This window comes from Montipora foliosa, chromosome 12, assembly GCF_036669935.1.
Source record: "Montipora foliosa isolate CH-2021 chromosome 12, ASM3666993v2, whole genome shotgun sequence".
Lineage (NCBI taxonomy): Eukaryota > Metazoa > Cnidaria > Anthozoa > Scleractinia > Acroporidae > Montipora > Montipora foliosa.
Genome location: NC_090880.1, coordinates 9738516 through 9757532, shown reverse-complemented (window position 1 = coordinate 9757532; position 19017 = coordinate 9738516). Strand labels below are relative to the sequence as shown.

At 41.7% G+C, this 19017-nt stretch overlaps 2 protein-coding genes and 1 long non-coding RNA gene across 6 annotated transcripts in view; 1 reads left to right on the top strand and 2 right to left on the bottom strand.

Moving 5' to 3' along the window:
- Positions 1-1347: 1347 nt before the first annotated feature.
- Positions 1348-4065, bottom strand: LOC137980705 (uncharacterized). The gene is made up of 2 exons (XM_068828138.1): positions 3884-4065; positions 1348-2329 (listed from the first exon to the last, which is right to left on the bottom strand). The coding sequence occupies exons 1-2, from the start codon at positions 4063-4065 to the stop codon at positions 1348-1350; spliced, it is 1164 nt and encodes a 387-aa protein (XP_068684239.1).
- Positions 4066-7660: 3595 nt separating this feature from the next.
- LOC137980363 (potassium voltage-gated channel protein Shaw-like) overlaps positions 7661-19017 on the bottom strand; it is a 78453-nt gene continuing 67096 nt past the window's right edge. The window contains exons 1-3 of one of the 4 annotated variants that reach the window (XM_068827777.1): positions 17628-17843; positions 15923-16620; positions 7661-11207 (exon numbers count right to left, since the gene is read on the bottom strand). In XM_068827777.1, coding sequence (XP_068683878.1) covers positions 10146-11207; positions 15923-16510 — 1650 coding nt within the window. In that variant the 5' untranslated portion in view covers positions 16511-16620; positions 17628-17843 and the 3' untranslated portion in view covers positions 7661-10145. Of the gene's footprint in view, positions 11208-15922; positions 16621-16709; positions 16790-17016; positions 17152-17627; positions 17844-19017 lie in introns of those variants that run through there. The other 3 variants (XM_068827778.1, XM_068827779.1, XM_068827776.1) reach the window with 3 other exon arrangements.
- LOC137980366 (uncharacterized) lies at positions 17232-18344 on the top strand. The gene is made up of 3 exons (XR_011118502.1): positions 17232-17431; positions 17566-17712; positions 18038-18344. It is a non-coding gene; the product is annotated as an uncharacterized lncRNA (long non-coding RNA).

The following is a 19017-nucleotide window of genomic DNA, read 5'->3' as shown; positions in this document are numbered from 1 at the left end:
TACACAGTTATTAACGTGACATAAGCGTAAGAAAATGGAAACGATTCCTTTTTCTTATGCTTATGCTCATGTTTATGCTTGAGCGCTTTCCATTTGAATGGAATTTTCGGTAATTCCGGCGAGAACTCAAATGGAACGGTTCGTCCCGGTGGAATGTTTTCGGAAAAAAGTAATACCTTACGAGGTATTCCCTTTTTCTCGCTTTGACTGGAATACCCGGAAATTTCTGTACCATTTGTTCACAATTAAAAGTGCCAGAGAAAATAGACCGTTTCATTTGTTTTTCAATCAGAACAACCCGTTTTTCTGGCAAATGATACAGCACATTCCCATTGTCTTCTTCTGAGTAAAGAACGTGCAGTCTCATTTGTCGAAACATTCTCACCGAAAATTCCATTCAAATGGTAAGCGCTCCTTATGTCACAGTAAAAACCAGGCTTAAAGTGCCCCTGTGATCAAACAATTAATTCTTATTTTTCTTTGGATTTCGAAACTATGTTAACTAAACACTAAGCGACCGAAGTTTTAAGCCTTGATTTTAAAAAGAGACCTGTTTATTGTAACTGGAATTTTCCTATTTAATGGTCCGCTATTACTAACTTTAAGTTCTTGAGAGAGCTGGATCGAGGCCGGAAAATGATGTCAAAGGCTGACTACTCCATCAGTACCAACTATCAGATCCTAGACTATGCCTAGTGGCCATTTGCCTCTGTTCCTTTCTTGGGTTTGTACTATCGCAACATCACCGACGGCAGGTGCATTTCCTTGAACGGTTGCTTTGTTACAGTGTCTCTCGCGAAGGCTGCGCAAGTACTCTTTTGACGAACGTCACCACACCGCCTCCTTGCGCCTTGTCAGCCGTTTCAATACGGTGAGGCTGCAACTCTGGCAGCACATTGCTATTCACGAACAGCACAGAGCTTGGCGTCAGAACAGGTAACTGAGGATCATCTTCGAGATAACTCAACGGTCGGTTATTAAGTGTGGTCTCCAAGTCTGATAACACCTCTTGTAACTCTTTCCAGCTCAACATCCCATTCCCTATTGACTTGTGTAGGGCTGACTTCACTAGACCTATGATTCTCTCGAACTGACCGCCCCACCATGGGGCGCAGCTCAGGTTAAAATGCCACTTGATCTGGTTGACGGAAAGGTAATTTTGGAGTCTCTGACCCACTTCGCAGCACCAACAAATAATAATAATAATATAAACTTGTATAGCGCCGTTTCTTAAACATTCAACAGCGCTTTACAATATTTACAATTAAAATAATAAAAAGATGATCCTTCAAACAATTAATTAAAAACTAAAACTGTCAATTAAAACAACGCTTAAAAAAAATGTCTTCAACTTAGATTTAATGTTCTGCCATTGCCGGAATAGATTCGCTCCGGTCTCCCGCGCCTCCCGATGAACTTCTTCAAACTCCTCAAGTACTCCTCTGTTTCCAAACTTGGGAAGAGATCCAGGTAGACCCTCTCGTAAAAACTGCAGGCATATAACAGAACATACGCCTTTCGTTCTCGTTGTCTTAACATGCGATATCGCAGTGGACAAGCGTAGTCGACCCCCATCACTTGAAATGGGTTAACGCCTTCGGTACGGGTGGTTGGGAGGCATCCAGGTGGTGGGGCAGCGTATGCCATCGCCTGAAATCTTTTGCATCCATGGCAGTTTCGGCGAACTTTCTTCACCTGCCTCCTCAGCTTAGGGATCCAGTATCGGCTTTGGACTTTATTCATTGGTAGCCCCACTCCCCCATGCAAAGTTTGAAGGTGGGATTCTTCCACGATTCGCTGGGAATAAAGACTGGTTTCTGCTAAATACATTGGGTAGTCTCCTTGCAATCGGCCCCGACATTCAAGTAGGACCTCCTGATTTAAATGTAAGTTAAACGCCACTCGATCCTTTTCAACTTTAGCACACTTCTCAGCCTGCCTTTCCCAATGAAGTCTGAGCTGATTTGTCACTTTGGTTGTCAGCGGTCCCTCTATGCGCGTCCGACCTCCGCTGCGGAGAGCGTTGTGCGCAAATCTTCGCATCCATGCATACACACGTACGGCGTTCTGTAAATGGAATTTGCGTAATACGTTCTCGACCTCATCCTTTTCGTCAACTGCCACTGCCAGCACTTTCCGAACTAATTTAGCTTCGGCTTGGCTCTCTTCAGTCGGTTCTTCCAGGATATCCGTCGGCCAGTTTTCTGGGTTTGCAAGCCAGTTTGACCCGTTCCACCACTGATGTGCCTCCTCTAGAGGACCTCCGCGACTTCCGAGATCGACTGGGTACTCTGCAGTGGGGAAATAACGCCACGTGACTCCATGATGACTGTTGATATTCTGTACACGATTCGACACGAACTGCTTGAGCTCTCTTGCCCCCTAATCCAATACAAGGCTACCGTGCTGTCCAGCCAACAGTGCATGCTTGTTAAGGATAACCCTTGAAGAGCCTCTCTGACGTTGGTTATCAGGTTCACGGCCATATGACCGGCTACGAGCTCGACCGCGGGATAATCAGGCCTTGTTTGGAGAGTCTTGACCTTGCAACAATTAGGCCTTGATTTGTCCCGGATACCTGACGAGCGACTGCATAAACGCAGGCTGCAACTCACAAACAGCGCGATAGATGAGATTGCCACGAAATGTTTCTGGTGAGATCAGTCCCAGGGGATCATAAATTTTTGCTAGTTTGGCTAAGATTCCTCATTTCGTCAACTTCGCTTCTTCAGATGGGACTTCTACGCTAACTGTGTCTCGCTCCTTGTTCCATGGTAGACCGAGAATACTTGATATAGTTCCTCGTGGAGCGCCCAACTATTGCTTTGCATGGGTTGCTTTGTCTGTATCTTCCCTTGAAGACTGAGCTGCTTTTAGTTCAGGCGCATTGGAGTGCCATTTGTGGAGTGTAAGGCATGCATCCTGGAAGATAACCGTTGCCTAGTCTTTCACTTCTCTGGCTTTGCGCACTGTAATTGATGTCGAGATTATATTATCGAAGTACAGCTCTTCTGTACTACTTCTGGTTATTTCTCCTCCCAGTTGATAAGGTGTGCCTCGATGACTCCCCCAAGAAGTTTTAAAAGAAGATGAGGTGAGTCCAAAAGGCGCTCTTGTGAATCGCAAAGTCGTTAAAGGTGAGTGTTCGTCTCGACGCTAATGGGAGCGCATTGCATCAAGGTCAGCTTTCTCTGATTCTTACTTTTGAAGAAATGCATTCTGGAGATCGCCATTAACGGCCACGGGGTTAAAACGCCCTTTAACTAGGACGCTCCAAAGTTTGTTTTGGAGGGGTGGGCCTGCATGCAAATAATCCTTCAGAGAAGGGGTACCTTCGAAAGCCCTCGCAGATGCGTCGTAGACTATTTGCAATAGGGACGCAACAAAACAATAGGTTTAGTGAGCAAAAACAATGGCTCTGCACGTGCGTTTTACATTTTGGTACATTTCTTTGCCGTCATCTCCTAAATGACGACGTGAAATGACCAAATTCAGGTTTTATGGAGGACGTTAGCACATGACAGTTCTCTAGTTCTCTTTCTACGCTTCCAACTCACTCACACCAGTTTAATTCCTTGACACTTACTGCACATTTTTGACGCGAAACGACATGAAATAGTCCTCGTAGCCGTCGTCTTCCTCGTTTCGTAAGCTCCTTGGCGACTCTGCGGTGGCTCGTACAACCGGTTTGTGCGGTATGTAGAATTCCCGACTACCAACACAAGGCCCTTGAGCTTTCTCCACCACGCCTGCATGCCTTTGTTCTTCAATGATCTCTTCATATGCAGGTGTTAGATTCTGGCGCTTGAGCTTTCTGTGCAACCTTGAGAGTCGTCGCAAACTTCCCTCTCTGTTGTACGGCAGCACTGAATGATTTCCTCACCAAGGCCGACCAGTTTCGTACCAGCTTAAGTTGCTCTTGAAATCCGGTGCATACGTTTCTCTGATCGATCGTGGGTGTGTCTGAGAGGCCAAGCACATCCAGACGGGGCAAAGGTCCTCGTAATCTGCGTGTGATGTCTGCGCCAATAACATGTTTGTTATGTCCAGTTTTCCTGATGACATGAAGATGCCGCCGAATTTCGTCAGCTCAGCGACAGGCTTATCAGGTTTGCCGATTTTCGGTGCACTCTCGGTCTTCAATTTTGCGTACTCTCCGGCATCGAGAATAAGATGCACTGGGAGGCGACAGTTCTTGTCTTAATCATTCACAACCACTCCCAACATATGTGGGTTCTGGGCAATGGTTTCTTCATAAATCGGATTGTCAAGGAAAAGAAGTTCTCCTTTGTCCACTTTCGTGACTTCTACAGGCATAGAGAATGTTCCATTTACGTCGCCTACCTCGATTGTAACCAGTTCCACTTTTCGGGTTGACGTCCCTAACAACATTTCGATTTTCCTGACCCACTTGGTACGCTTTCTAGCTCTGGGGGGAATTCTGCTGAACATCGCTGCAGATGCGTAAGAGCTTCCCGCGCCCGTATCCAACAGTGCTGGACGTTTCACACCTTCTTCCTCTACAACTACAACAGGATATGTCACGCGCGCGTTTGGCATTCCAGAGGCGACTAGGAGAGGATTGAACTCGTTTTCGCGGGTGCTGATGTTTGCGACTTCATTTCTAGCATCGCAGTCTACTCTTACATTCATCCGCGCGATGCTTTCCGCCGGTGCAGTTAAAGCACAGTCTTTTCTCCGAAAGTATTCTGCACTTTTCCACCGTCTCGGTGACCTTTGTGCAATTGACTGATCGGTGATTTTGATCTTCGCAGTAAACACATCGCTGGTTTCCGGTTCATGTTTCTTTCTGTGAATGGGTTTTGAGTACACGCGTGGACATTGTTCGCTTTGGATTTGAAATTCCTTTACCTGGGATCTTTTCTGCCATGCTTTCCTCGATAGGATTGATGTCTGTCCTTTTTTTAAGTTCTCCCAAGAGATCCTTGAAATCCAGTCTCTCGAGCCTTCATTTCCACGCACCAGATCAGCTTTCACTCCTTTCAGTTTCTCTAAAGTAGACCGCACATTTCCTGTAACATCCCCGAGCCACTCAAGCGTATACAAGCTTTGTACATCGTAGCGAAATTGCTTGTAGAATTCCTTCACTTTCCTTGGATTCTTCACATACGCACTTACGATATCTGCCGGCTGGCCATATTCTGCTTCGAGATTTTTTTTTGCGTTGTCGTCATCTGTGAAAGGCAACCCCTTGATGTCGTTCCTCACGTGCTTTTCGAGGAGCTCCTTCAAGTGCCCGAATTTAATAAGCTTTGCCAGGTTTGAGGAGTCTATTTCGGACTTCCATTTTCCCCAGAAGGGTAGCCAATCGTGAACGTTACCACTGACCTTCGTGATCGATAACTTTGAACTGAACTTTGGTAGTTTTGCCGCCACAGAATGTGTTCATTGACAAGCTGGCTAAATTCTTCAAGTTAAAGAAAACGCTACTCCAGCGATCAATACACAGCTTGCAAATTTCAATTTGTGAACAAGCGTTGAGGGACAACGTGAACGAAGACAAGGTAACTGAGCTTAAAAAGCATTCTGAAACCCCAGAAAACCGTACTAGGTGAATCAGGAGTTTGGAATAATCTGGATGAAACATCCAGGTCAACTTATCTCAAATTTCAAAAGGTTCAAAGGGAATGATAGTTATTGTATCGGTTGTGAACAAATTATTGGCACTGCCAGAAACAGGGGATTCATGCTCAAGTAAAGAGGAGACTGTATAAGTACTCCTGCTTTTTGCTAATGTAAACCAGGAACTAAATTTCCGACGAAAAGAACTTCTTCGGCCACAATTCAATGCCGATCATAGATACCTGTGTGCACTGTAGTTGGATGCTAAATATGGGCATTATCCACGGGCATTAAACCCATTTCCTCATCCAGCTGGCCGAATCGCTGTACCAGACCGTCGGGAGTAAGTGTCTTTTTAGTCAGCTCAGAGGGCAATCGATTCGTAGCAGAGATATCTTTCACAGTCCTTGGCAGATCATCTACAAAGAGCTCCCTTCCTACCGCAGCTCCCGGTTCCACTTCCAGGAAGTGCGATGAAGCAAGGAAGCAAAACCAGAATAGATGGATGACTGCGTTTTGGAGAAATTAACCTACTCCTCACTCAGCAGGTGAATTCATTTCAAATATTCTTGTAAGAAAGAAGAAAAGTGGAAAATGCAGAATGATACTAAATTTGAAAGGCCTTAACCAATATATAGAATGCCATCACTTTTAAAATGGATACCTTCTGGTCTGCTGTGAGGCTTATGACCGCAGGATGTTTTATGGAACCAATATACCTTACCTTTTTATTTCCTTGATTGAATGTACCCATTGTCCTGAAAACAACTGGAAAAAATTATTTTGATTTCGATTTTTCTTCCCCTAGTTTTAGCCATTAAAAGACGCAGCATTTCACTTCCGGCGGGGTACAAAACCGCGCGAGTACAGGAGGGGGACTGGAGATGATTGTGACGTCATCTCGGGAACGCTTGTTAAAATTTCTTGGTCGTTCCTTTGAGATATTTTCATGTGAAGGCTTAATACGGTAGGTAGATGCGTTGTATCCGGCTGCAACAACACGAAAGACAACGAAACTGATTTTTCTATCAATGAAATACCGTTTTACGGTGATTCCAGGCCAAAAGATATCATAAGAGGACGAAAGTGGATCTCTTTCGTAAACTTGACGAGGAACAATTTGAGTGCCAGTACTGAAAAAACAAATCATCCGATGATTTGCTTGGTGCATTTTGCGCTAGACGATTTCACACGCAAGTTTTCTTTTACGGATCAAAGTTTACCAAAAGAGGTTAAAATATGATGACATCGGAGTTGTTTCACAGAGTAAGATTACCAAAGAAAGATGCGAGCAAAGGGCTACATATGAAGCAACGCTCGGTAATACGAAAGTTGCATCTTGCCTTTGTGTAATGTGTTACATGTAACTTAAGTTATCATCTACCTCTTGATACTGTTGTGGCTCCCATTCAGGACAACTTGTAGCACATGAAAATCTCCCAGAGATATCTCTCAAAAAAGGCCAAAGGTCAAATATTAACAAATCATGTCGTAAAATTTGATCGTAGTCTCTTATGGTTCAAGCAGGTATCTATGTATAATTGGTAAGGTATTGCTTATTTTGAGAAGACTTGAAATTTTTCAGGCCATCGGCATGATCAAGTCCGGCACGACAGTTTACTAGTTTTCCTATGGAAAATTCCAGCTGATACTTTTGTGGGTTATCCCCCTGAGTCTTGCCTCGTGTGAAAATCAGTAACTTTCTTCAAGACAAAGAACAAGGGAAAGGTGTTGACATTGCCATTAATTCCTACTTAGGCATTGTACGAAAGACAGAAAACTTAAGCTACATGTACATGCGTGAACTCAATACGCAAAAGCAAATCGCAACTTACCGAACGGTGACGCAGTCCGATGCTAGTATATTTTTCTTTGGTGATCTTACACAGTGAAATGTCGGCACCGGAACAACTCCGAGGTCATCACGTTTTAACCGCTTTTGTTAAACTTCGATCCTTGAAAGAAAACTTCCGAGTGAAATAGTCTGGCGCAAAATGCAACGAGCAAATCATCGAGTGCTTTTTTTTTTCAGCACCGGCACTCAGATATAAAGGCAAACTCCTCTGAAAATGAATTCAAGTCTAAAATCTCGCATTTTAGAGCAAGTCTTATTGAACGAGGATACCCAGAAAGCCTTACTACCGCTACACTCTCAGATATCAAATTTGGGAACAGGAAACAAGCTCTGCTACAGAAATGCAAAGAATATAAGCGAATCTTATCCTTCGTCACACAATACCGCCCTACGGTGCCTAATCTTAAACAAATACTCATGCAAAAATGGCATTTAATCCAGCAACAACCGCTACTTAGCGAAATATTTCAAGATCCCCCGATCGTTTCATACAAAAGGGGCAGATCCTTAAAAGATATACTCGTTCGAGCCAAACTCTAAGCTGGCTAAAACACGTGGATAGGAGTTGTGTAGGCCTGTCACCCCATTGTTATCACGGTAGTCCACGTACATGATTTAGCACAGTCTGCTGGAACCTTTTTTTCCAGCCTTTCTGGTGTGCAGTTTGGCATGCTCCATTACCGGCAACTAGAAACTTGGCCCTTAATTTGAACAAGGGAAATTAGGAGGCTTTACTTTCTCTGTCACCAAAGGCTGATCTGACGTGGTGGCTTACTTACGTAAGCCAATTTCTCATAACAACCGAGAGGTTGAGATTAAGACTGCCGATGCATCTAAAACTAGCTGGGGTGGTTATTTTGGTGGTTGCTCTCGTTCAAGGTTTATGGTCCACTGCAGAGACCTATTAAAGACTATGTATTTTGCTCTTAAGTCTTTTTCGTACTTTCTGGAAAACAAACATCTACACTGTGCACTATATAAATGCTCTGGGAGGGCAAGTTTCCCTAAATGTAACCAGATTTTACTCATGACATTTGAATTGGTGCTTTTGCATCTCTAAGAACATTTGCATATAACCATAACGCATATAACCGGGGTTCAAAACGTTCAATTTGAAAGGGAATCTAGAATTTTTCACGATAAAGGTGAATGGATGTTAAAAAGGCCATCGTTTTACAAGATTGTCCGTCTTTGGGGTTTATCAGGCATTGAACGGTTTGCATCCAAGCTCACGACACAACTACCTAAATTCCTGGATACCGGATCAAGATTCATGTTATGTTGATGCTTTCACTATTGACTCGAAGGAATTTTTATTTATGCTTTTCCTCCGTTTCTGCCAAATACACAGCTGCCTGTAAAATATTGTCAGATGGAGTATTGAAAGAAACTGTCATTGTTCCCCAATGGCCGACTCAAGTTTGGTGGCCCCAGATTCTCCACATGTTAATTGCAGTAACCCTTATGTTACCCAGATACCACGATCTTTTGACTTTACCTCACTTAAAGATACTTCATCCACTGAAGGGGAGAATGTCTATGGTGGCATGTCAGCTTTCTGGAGTACATTCAAAGGTAAACGAATTTCTGAAGCATCTTGCAAATTCATCACGTCTTCCTGGAGGTCAGAGACCAAGAAGCAATATGGTATCTACATACAACGATCGATCAAGTTTTGCCATAGGAAAGAGAGTGATCCCCTTCATCCATCTATAGGAACCATTTTGGATTTCCTGACAGGATTGCGTGAGCAATGTTTGTCATATGCTGCAATCAATACAGCAAAAAGTGAACTTTCTTCCCTGGTTGCTCTCTCTGATGAAGCAGCTGACAGGTACACGCGTTGCCCAGCATGAGGAGGACAATCTACCAAGAAAAACGTGGTAATGCTCAAGAGAATACTAGCACACCAGCACAAACATGGTACCATGCAATATGGTCGAGATGGCCATTTTGCAGCTAAAATGTGAATTGATTATGCCCACTCATCGATTAATCTTGTGGCTTCCGTGCTCGTGGTTGTAACTAAAACTGAACTTTACAGATACCTTACAAGGAAGCGAAAAACTGGTTAAAACCCCAACAAAACGTACCCAATAAATAGCTTTCAATTGGTAATTAATCAGCCCTAAATTTAAAACAACCCGTAGGTGTCTTGAACTCCAAACGGTATCCATGTCAGGTCTTCTCGGTAATCAGTATCGCAGGGCCAAAAAATTCACTATGGGTAGAAAAACACCAGTAAGCTATTATGGTTGTAAAGCATTTCTAGTTTTGTGCCGTCACTTTTTTCTTCCTCAAAGACCAGGAAAACTGGCGGAAGGTTTAAATTTGAAATTGCTGCATCTTTCAGCGATCATCCAGTCTTGAATTAATAAATGGCCTCAGTTCTGTTCCCGTTTGGTGACTATTTTATAGCCTCTATCCATAATCTGTACCTCCCTCCATTTGCCATCTCAATTTTGATTTTTTGAAGCACCGTACAGGACATTGCCATGTTGCATTTTATTTCCTAATGGCATTGCCATGGATGAAAGTTCATTATAAGAATCATTATAAGGCTACCGAAAGATTTGCTTTTGGAGTTCATGGTTGACTTATTATTATTATTATTATTATTATTATTATTATTATTATTATTATTATTATTATTATTATTATTACTATTATTAGATCATTCGTATAATTATTAGAGAAAAGACAACATCTAATTAATATGTTTATCATTAATCTGTGGATGGTTTTCATCGCATTCCTTTCTACCGTCTTCAGGATCACTGTCTCCTTCAGGAAGTTCCGGATGCGCTCGTATGGGGACCAAATTCAAGGAAAAATGAGTCGATCGCCGCGGCGCGTATCGTCGATGTTGTTCTGTTTCGTGATTAACCATTCCTTCCGTCTCTTCGCAAGAGTTTTTCTTGCTACAGTTCAAAAGCCCCATCTCAATTCCTGATGAAACTAATGACGAGTAACGACCCCGCCCATTGACACCGTCAGGTGACGCAACGCTAACGCTTGTTTGTGGCGTTGAAAGCTGTAAGGCTTTGAGTGCATTGTCTACCATAGTTTTCTTTCCGCGGGAAGGTAGTTTTAGCTTTACTTTTGCATAAGAGTTATACAGTGAAAAGTTACTAGCAACAACAGACACTGGTAATGCTATCATGAGGACACCACTTATTGCGCAAATACAACCGACCAATTTGCCAGGCAACGTAGCAGGATACATGTCACCGTATCCTACAGTTGTCATGGTGACAAGAGCCCACCAGAAAGACTCCGGAATGCTTGTAAATCTAGTTCCAGATACGTTTCGTTCGGAATAGTACACGAGGGTTCCGTACACAACCACCTCCAAGGCCAGAATGAAGATAAGAAAATACAACTCTCGCGAACTCGCCCGTAGCGTTTGCGTAAAAACTTGCATAACGTAGGAGAATTTAAGGGGGCGAAAAGTGCGAGCCATTCGAAAAACGTATAAGATGCCGAAATTTCTGACAATTTCATCATAAGGAGTTAAGATGAGTAAGTAGTATGGTATTATAGCAATGAAATCTAGCCAGTTTTGCACAGTTTTAAGGAATTGGGCTCGATCCGGACAACAAAGAAAGCGTATTACAATATCCAGCGTGAACCAGGATACTGCAATCGTCTCAGTGATGAAAAGGACTTTGTGTTGCGTAGAGTTCCTGTCCGCGAAGTAGTCCAAAGTCAAGATGCAAAACTGTGTTACAACGGCGACGTTAAATATAAGAGAGATATAACCAACAAGCTGAAAGAAAGAAACAAACAAACAAAACATCAAAGTTTATAACTAGACAGTCGCTGGCACCATTCTATCATCATCATCATCATCATCATCATCATCATCATCAGCCGCATCAGACTAGGCACGATCCCGCCTTATCAACGTTGTTATTATCATGATCATTTCTAATCGATTATACGTATTTTTAAACCTCATGAAAGCAACCTTTGACCTCTGCGGTACCTTTCCAGTTCTCAACCTATTTAGCTTTCAAGCCAACTGGCCATGGGAACTGGTTAGAATTTGAACTGCGGGACGAAGCATTCCCAGTAGATTTTGAGATCATCTAACTTACGCATCTTACTATCGGGGACGTTTTTCCAACCGATCAACGATGCGATGCAAAGGAACACATGTTTTCTCCCTAGATCTAAACAAAGTTGAACGGGGGTAAGACTAATTTATGGCACTGCAGACCGCGGAACCGCGGATTCTGCGGAACCTTGAAAAATGACTGTTTTTATTGAAACCACATGGTAAAAACGATGACATTTACATTAATGTTTGTTAAATATCGACTGCAGCCTCCGAATATCGCGTTCTGGGGGCCATTTCTAGCTGGTATCGGTGTATTTGCATCATCAGATTCAATTTAGCCGATCAACTGGGGGATGGCGTCATAAACTACCAACTCATTTTACAACCTCAAAAGACGATTTCGCTTGGTTTGAGGATTTTTTGGTTTTTTTTTTTGCGACATGTAGGTCACGTGATGTTATTTGCTGCCTGTCGGTTGTTGTTTTCGTTTTATAGCATTTTTGGTACCTTTCCGCAGTTCTCAAGGCAATGGGCAAGCTTAGTCTTGACCTAATCTTTTCCGTGTCATTACTTGAGGACGGTCTGTTTAAGGTTGTTATCGATTGTATTATTTTCTTTAGTTTTACGGCGTCTCTTTGACTTCAGGACAACTAATTACCAGCTGTAACTACCTCTTGTACGGGTTTGATCAATCGTTTGTAGTTACAAGGAGAACTATTTGGAGCGTGACGCGTTGGTGGCGGGATGGTTTCCCTGATCTTGGCCTAGGTCTTTCAGACCTTTCACATAAATACATTTGAATCGTGAGCGTATACGCTACATATATTTATGAGGCTCTGACAGGGTAAATTCCAACAAGCGACATTGCCCAAAAAGTAGCGACAGCACATAAAATGAAATTACGACAAAAGATATCCTTTCCCAGCAAAATTCCGACAGTGACGTCAAGGCGTAGAATGAGCCGATTAAACCCCGACACGAGTGATTTTAAAATTCAGACAAGCGACACGGGACCTCTTTTGCGAAAATAAGTAGGCGTACTCTTTTTATTTAAGCGATTCATTTTAAGTGGTGTGTAAATATCCGAGACTGTCGCTATCCGGAATTTCGATTCGGTTTCATTTTCTTGTGAATAACTTGTGGGGTACAAGCTGATCTTCCGGGTTCCTTATAGAGCTTGGCTTGTTTTCGGCTGCCTTTATTTGTCCTTCTTAGATGGAAAAATAAAACGTAGTTGCACATGCATGCACACAAGATCGTCTCTGTCTTCGCCGTACTAACGTGTTTCACTTCATCCCTTTTTGATGTAGGCTTGATGAAGCCATTTATTTATAAGTTAATTTGTATTCGGCAGTTCGCGCATGAAACTTTTCAATTTACGTTTTGTCATGCCATTAGCGAACGCTTTCCGAAAGAAACGCCTTCAGTACTTGGAAATCAAAACTAAAAGACCACGAACTTTTCATGGCATGACGCAAGATGATGATTTAAGGCTCACGTATGTCTCGGTTCGCCTATACACAGGTAACCCAGGCTCACTGTGTGTAGGTAAATATAGAGAACATATGAGGCGAAGTTTAGGTCTGAAAATTTGCTAGAAAATGGAAATAAAAATCGATAAAACCTACCATGTGGTGAGCTGTTGTTGTCTTTAATACGTACACGAAGTTTCGGGAAAAATGGTCCCCGTTCACCTTCCTTCATAGTATACTGACAAGGTAGGAGACGGAAGCCAGCGTAGGAACTCCGATCGACCCAAAACAAGCACGATTTTTTTCGCGAAAATCGCCAGGCTCGTGGAACAGGAATTTCTCTAAACCATGAATCCACTGAAGTATCTCCAGGTAGCAACGCGAAGCCACCAGACTCCGTAAAACTTGTAAGTTAACCTGCTAAAATGGCGGCCAGAAAGCGTTGTACTCGCGAATTGTCCGATTCAAAATGGCACTGAACTCTAGACGCCTGGTGACGAGTTTAATAAGTTCTGGAGGGGGGGGGGGAGTCCCACATTCCCTAAAACAAAACTCACTGAGCAATCTGGGACTCCCCTCCCTCCAGGGGGACTTATTATACTCGTCACCAGGCGTTTTGAATTGGACACTTCGCGAGTGCAACGCTTTCTGGCCGCCATTTTAGCAGGTTAACTTACAAGTTTTACGGAGTCTGGTGGCTTCGCGTTGCTAGCTGGAGATGCTTCAGTGGATTCATGGTTTAGAGAAATTCATGTTCCACGAGCCTGGCGTGTTTATTTAGCGACTGGATTCGATTTTCGTGAAAAAAATCGTGCTTGTTTTGGGTCGATCGGAGTCCATAAGATGGCTTCCGTCTCCTACCTTTGTCACTATACTATGAAGGAAGGTGAACGGGGACCATTTTTCCCGAAACTTCGTGTACGTATTAAAGACAACAACAGCTCACCACATGGTAAGTTTTATCGATTTTTATTTCCATTTTCTAGCAAATTTTCAGACCTAAACTTCGCCTCATATGTTCTCTATATTTACCTACACACAGTGAGCCTGGGTTACCTGTGGCCTATATTCATAAATAATTGTTTTGTCCTTATTCACATGTCACCCATTAACCCTTTGCTGCCCTCTTCGCCACCGTAAGGCCAAAGAAAAAGCTTTGTTTTATTTTATTTTTCACTCGCCATCGTTAAAGCAAAGTTCCATTCAAATCATCACGTTTCAGGTCCCAATTGAATCTAAGCAACTTTGACCGCCAAGCATACCTTGAGTATTGCAAAATGGTCCAGCAGCAAGTTGATATTTTGAAAACGTGTCAGGTCGACTCTGGAGAAGGCAAAGTACTTAAAAACACGAACGAAATTACATTCATGCGTTACAATCTTTTTGCTGAGGAAATTATTTGAACAACAAAAGAAGCCGTCATTTGAAACATTTGAGAATCAAAATAAATATGCAAATTTTGTTATTTCATAATTTTGACCTTAAAGGGAATTTTACATTCTCCGTTAACGTGAAATATAAATTTTGTATCGGAACACGTTTTTCCAATGTGGCCCTATTTTTCCTTTTTGTTATTTCGCAGTTTGGTAAGATATATATCAAAACCATGTTCATCGTAAGGAAACAGAAAAGATTAAAAATACCGAACTAAGTGGGAGCAATATAGGGACAATCGGTAAGTTTTGAAATGACACAAAACAAAAAATAATCACCAGTGCCGGGTTACATCACTTTTTCGACAAAAGTTCAGCAAAATTAAAATAATTTTCTTTAAAAAGATCTTGTAGACAGTTTCTAAACGTTGCCGATGCAAACAATAAACGTTCAGAAATACGAAGATGAGAAATAAGTTACAACCACCTGGTTCTAAGATATTAAATACTGGAAAAAGCGAATATAACAGGAGATTGTGAAATTATCTGTTACTAAAAATTAATTAATGCATTTCTATTATTCTCTGGAAAAAGAACAATGCTCGAAAACAATTAAAAATGTTAACTTTCTCTCTTATCGTCTTGGATTTACCAAATTCTACTGTCATTTGGTCTTCGAATCAGTCTCTTGCAGCGAAAGTCAAAGTCAAGAAATCATCAGTTCAGATGCGATTTTTCTTACTCTTTGACAAACATTAAATTCGACCTAAGCCAATAATTCGTTCATTCATTACAAGATCTGCGCGGACCGTAAACGAAAATTGAAGGTAGAAACAATTGCTGGAATGACAAATGCGCGCTCACTTTTTGGGAATGATTGCTTGCAAATGTCATGCAGCTGTCGCGCGACCAATTCGTATCTTTTGTTATGGCTTTCAAGGAAAGTTCGCTTTCAAAATGTTTTGTTACATTGTCTATTATTCAAATATAAACTAGATCCGCGTCCATTAACGGTAAGAGAGACATTAACTATAGCAGACGCTGATTTAACAGAAGAAAATAATGACTATACTCCACCGTATTCTAAAAAACAGTCAAGAAAACTGAAATGGAAAGAAAGCAGATAACGGCTAAACAATTTGTCGAGTTCTGTTTGGAGCTTTAATTTTGTTACCAGTGAATATTCGCAAAATCGCGAATTCATTATTAAATCCGAGTCTTAAGTACATGACAAGTGTTATTTCTTCTCCGAAATTAAAGATCTTATGGAGAAAATTTAACGGATCATTGGTCGGGGGTTATAACTCACCGATGCCTGAGGTTAACATTTTCCCGACTAAAAATTCGTGAAAACAAAAAAAAAAAAAAACAACGAAAAAAGAACGGAATACTGTGAATTAGCTTTAAAAGAGAAGTTTAAACACTCAAAAACCTCGAAAATCTCCAAATGATTGTCATTAAAAGCTTTTATAACGAAGAAATGTGTTATGAAACAGAGCAAACAACAAAAGAAAAATTCACCAAGGATTAAAACTAGAAACCTGTTTTCAACATCAGGTGCTATTTACAGACTTACCCTTGCAAACTTAGACGAATAAGGGTCATCAAAGGTTTTCCAAATTTTTTTCTTAAATCCTTGCCAGGGATGTCTTGAGCGAAGAGCGGTAATCTTCCTTGTTTCATAACAAAGTTCACTACCACTGCTCGGTAGCTCCAGATCCACTGAACCGCTCTCGATGTCTTCAACCTCTGATTCCTGATCCTCGTCGCGTGAAAATCCTTGTAGCTTTTCTTCGGCGTCGCGATGTTCATCATACTTTGCCCAGCAGCAAGTCTCTATCTGCTTCTCGTCCAGTCCCCAGAAATTTAACTCCTCTTCGAAGAGGGGCCCACACACATCCCTTGGGCAATGAAGTTTACCTGTCCGGTAGAAATTCAAAATGTGCGTAAAAACCGCGGGATTTCGGTCGAAAAAAAACTCTCTTTTTTGTCCGAGTGGCCTAGGGTCCTTCATCGCTCGTTCTGCTATCCATGCCAGCCGTGTGTCCGGAATACTCGTTAAAGTACTGACAAATGTCTCATGTTTCTGTCCACCGACGTTTAAATACAACCTGGTTTCGCCTGGGTTGTCCGAATCAAACAGGCGTGAACGAGAACGCGACATGTTCAGCTGTTCACTGTGAACGGTATCCTCCGAAAAATCGGCTGAGCCCGGAAACAGCGGCCGATGCAGTGTTGTTTATGTGCTCTAATCGCCGAGCATGCTCTTAATTCCTGCGGCAAAAATACATATTCAATTTCAGTGTTTCTTTTAGGCACTCGATTTTATGTTCCCAAGTGTAATATATTAAAAAAGCAGTGACCTTGAAACTGAATTCGTTGACTTAAAGCTAGCTGATTTATGCTTGACTGCTACAACCAACTGACAGTAAAACAGCCAGCTTGTTCGTAGCCTGTTACCCTAAGGCAATATCGATCTGACCTACAAATACTCCAAAAATCCTTTTTCCACATCAAAATCAAAGTTATTTCCGGTGATCTATGAATGTCTTTTTTAATTCTGTCACTTGAATGAAAATATTTTCTCCGGCCAGGTAACCTTTTGTGAAGTTTTTTATCGCTGTCAGAATAGTTGGCTAATCAGAAAAGTACATTGAAGGACCTGCCTACCTTTTAGGCGATTTAAGCGTATCAGTTTGTTCACATGGTTGTTAAAAAAAAATCAGAGTTTGCTTCTGAAAAATCCCGAGAATTAAAAACATCGACAAACACATCAGGTTACAGAGCAGAACATGAACATCATCATGTCGAACGTCACGTAGAACTGAACAGATGTGTTTAAATTAATTCATAAGAACACATACAGCATGTCTGCTAATCGAGACAGTTGTCCAACTTGCGCTGTTCATTACAGTACGTGCTTTATTTTTCATTGGCGGTCGCCTTAGAACACACTTATCGCACCATTTTGTATCAGAAGTGCTAATATTTTATTATTGGACAATGTTGCCGCTTCATAGTCATCGTTGACACCTTGTTTGTACTGAATGCTACTTCGAGCGACCGCTAGGTTAATTATCTCTCTGTGAGTTTACCTAAGATGATAATATTTGTTCGGTCTTTTCAAATTTCTTTTCAGGCCCAGAACAATCATATATCTCTTTGCTGCCATTTACTTCCTTTCGTTTTTGTGAATTAATTTCCGTTTTCGTTCTTCAGAATGTACCACCCTGTGGGATAACAGAACGAACAGGTAACAGAGACTCAGGTGGATTGCTTACCTTGCCAGTCTGCGTTTGGAGACAAACATTATGGCTGTTTTGAATCCCGGACCGCTATGCCTTTGTTTTGTGTGCCTTAAGAATGGTGCGTTCTTCGAGTCTTATGGAAACTGTGATTTTATCATCTCATCCCTTAAATTCCCCTTGTCTGGGTTTATTGTCTGATCTTTTTTAACCTTCTTCTTCATATTATTGAGTGACAACTGTAATTCACGAAAAGCGTATCTCTTTCATAAGACGGAACATGAGATATCACGTTTACGTTAGAATTCGGACCATCTATCTCAAAGATATCCGATTATTTATATACACCCTTTTGTCGTCATAACGATGTTCATTCATTAGTGAAGTTTGCTTAAGTACATGTTAAATTTATTTGTTTAGGCGTTTGTTGCCTTTACACATTGCAGGGTTACATCAGCTATTCTTGACCTTCCCTTGCAAGTCAAGAGCTGTGTGAAGTAGTCATTTACTTGACAGAAACAAACTTGCTAGGATGAATCAAGTTACTCACTAGCTGCAAGTTCAAGACATTCAAACCCAGTGCTGTTGGCCTGGAAACAATTGGAGTTTTTTTAATGACGTGGACACGATAGAAAGCGCAAGCACATCAAGTGACCTGTTTGCTTTCCTGGTGCATGTCTACAGTGTACCGAGGCAATTTACGTGTTCCTTTAATTGAAATGAAAGGAAAGATCACAATTTTACAATGGCTTGTATTTCAGACTACACAAGCGCCGAAAAGTAGCCTCATTAAACACGATTTTTTCATAGATACTTTGTCTCATTCAACATGATGTTGTATCTCGGCTTGGTTTGCTGGTATCACGTAACACTTCATTGGGTGAGGTCCCTTTTTGCCCTTTTTACTCCGATAAAGGCACATACTTAACCTATAGGTTTTGACACCTCTTAACCAACGGTTCGCCCAAACCACGCTTCGAGCAACCGGCCCCTGATCGCTAGCTTTCACGTGTAGTGTCACGTGACTTTTCATGCAAACAAACCTCGTAAGTTCGGACATACGAGCAGATCGGATATATAAAAGGTACACCTTATTCCATAATGGCCGCTGATTTATGCGCATACAAATTGGCCCTTGTTGCCTCGTTCAAGATAAAATATTCTTTTGAATTTTAAGCTTAAGAACGAGGCATCAAGGGCTAATTTGAATAAAAACAAAAGAATATTTAAATGGCAGCCATTTTGGAAAAAGGTGTATAGTGAGATGGCGTGGCGAGCAGATATGAAATGTTAATTTCTTTTTGCGTTGGACTTGGAAATGATGTAGACAAGACACTAGTCACTTCGATGGTTAGCATTTGGTGTGGGACGCGGTAGTTTTACACCCCTAATTCGACAGGATTTACTGGGTGAGTCAGGTTTTGAA

Bases quoted from the DNA above. Each gene is read 5' to 3' on its own strand.
- LOC137980705 (XM_068828138.1), bottom strand. From the start codon at position 4,065: ATGTCATCAGGAAAACTGGACATAACAAACATGTTATTGGCGCAGACA. The intron at 2,330-3,883 runs GTGAGGAAATCA...GAATATCAACAG, and splicing joins TACGAAACTGGTCGGCCTTG to TCATCATGGAGTCACGTGGC.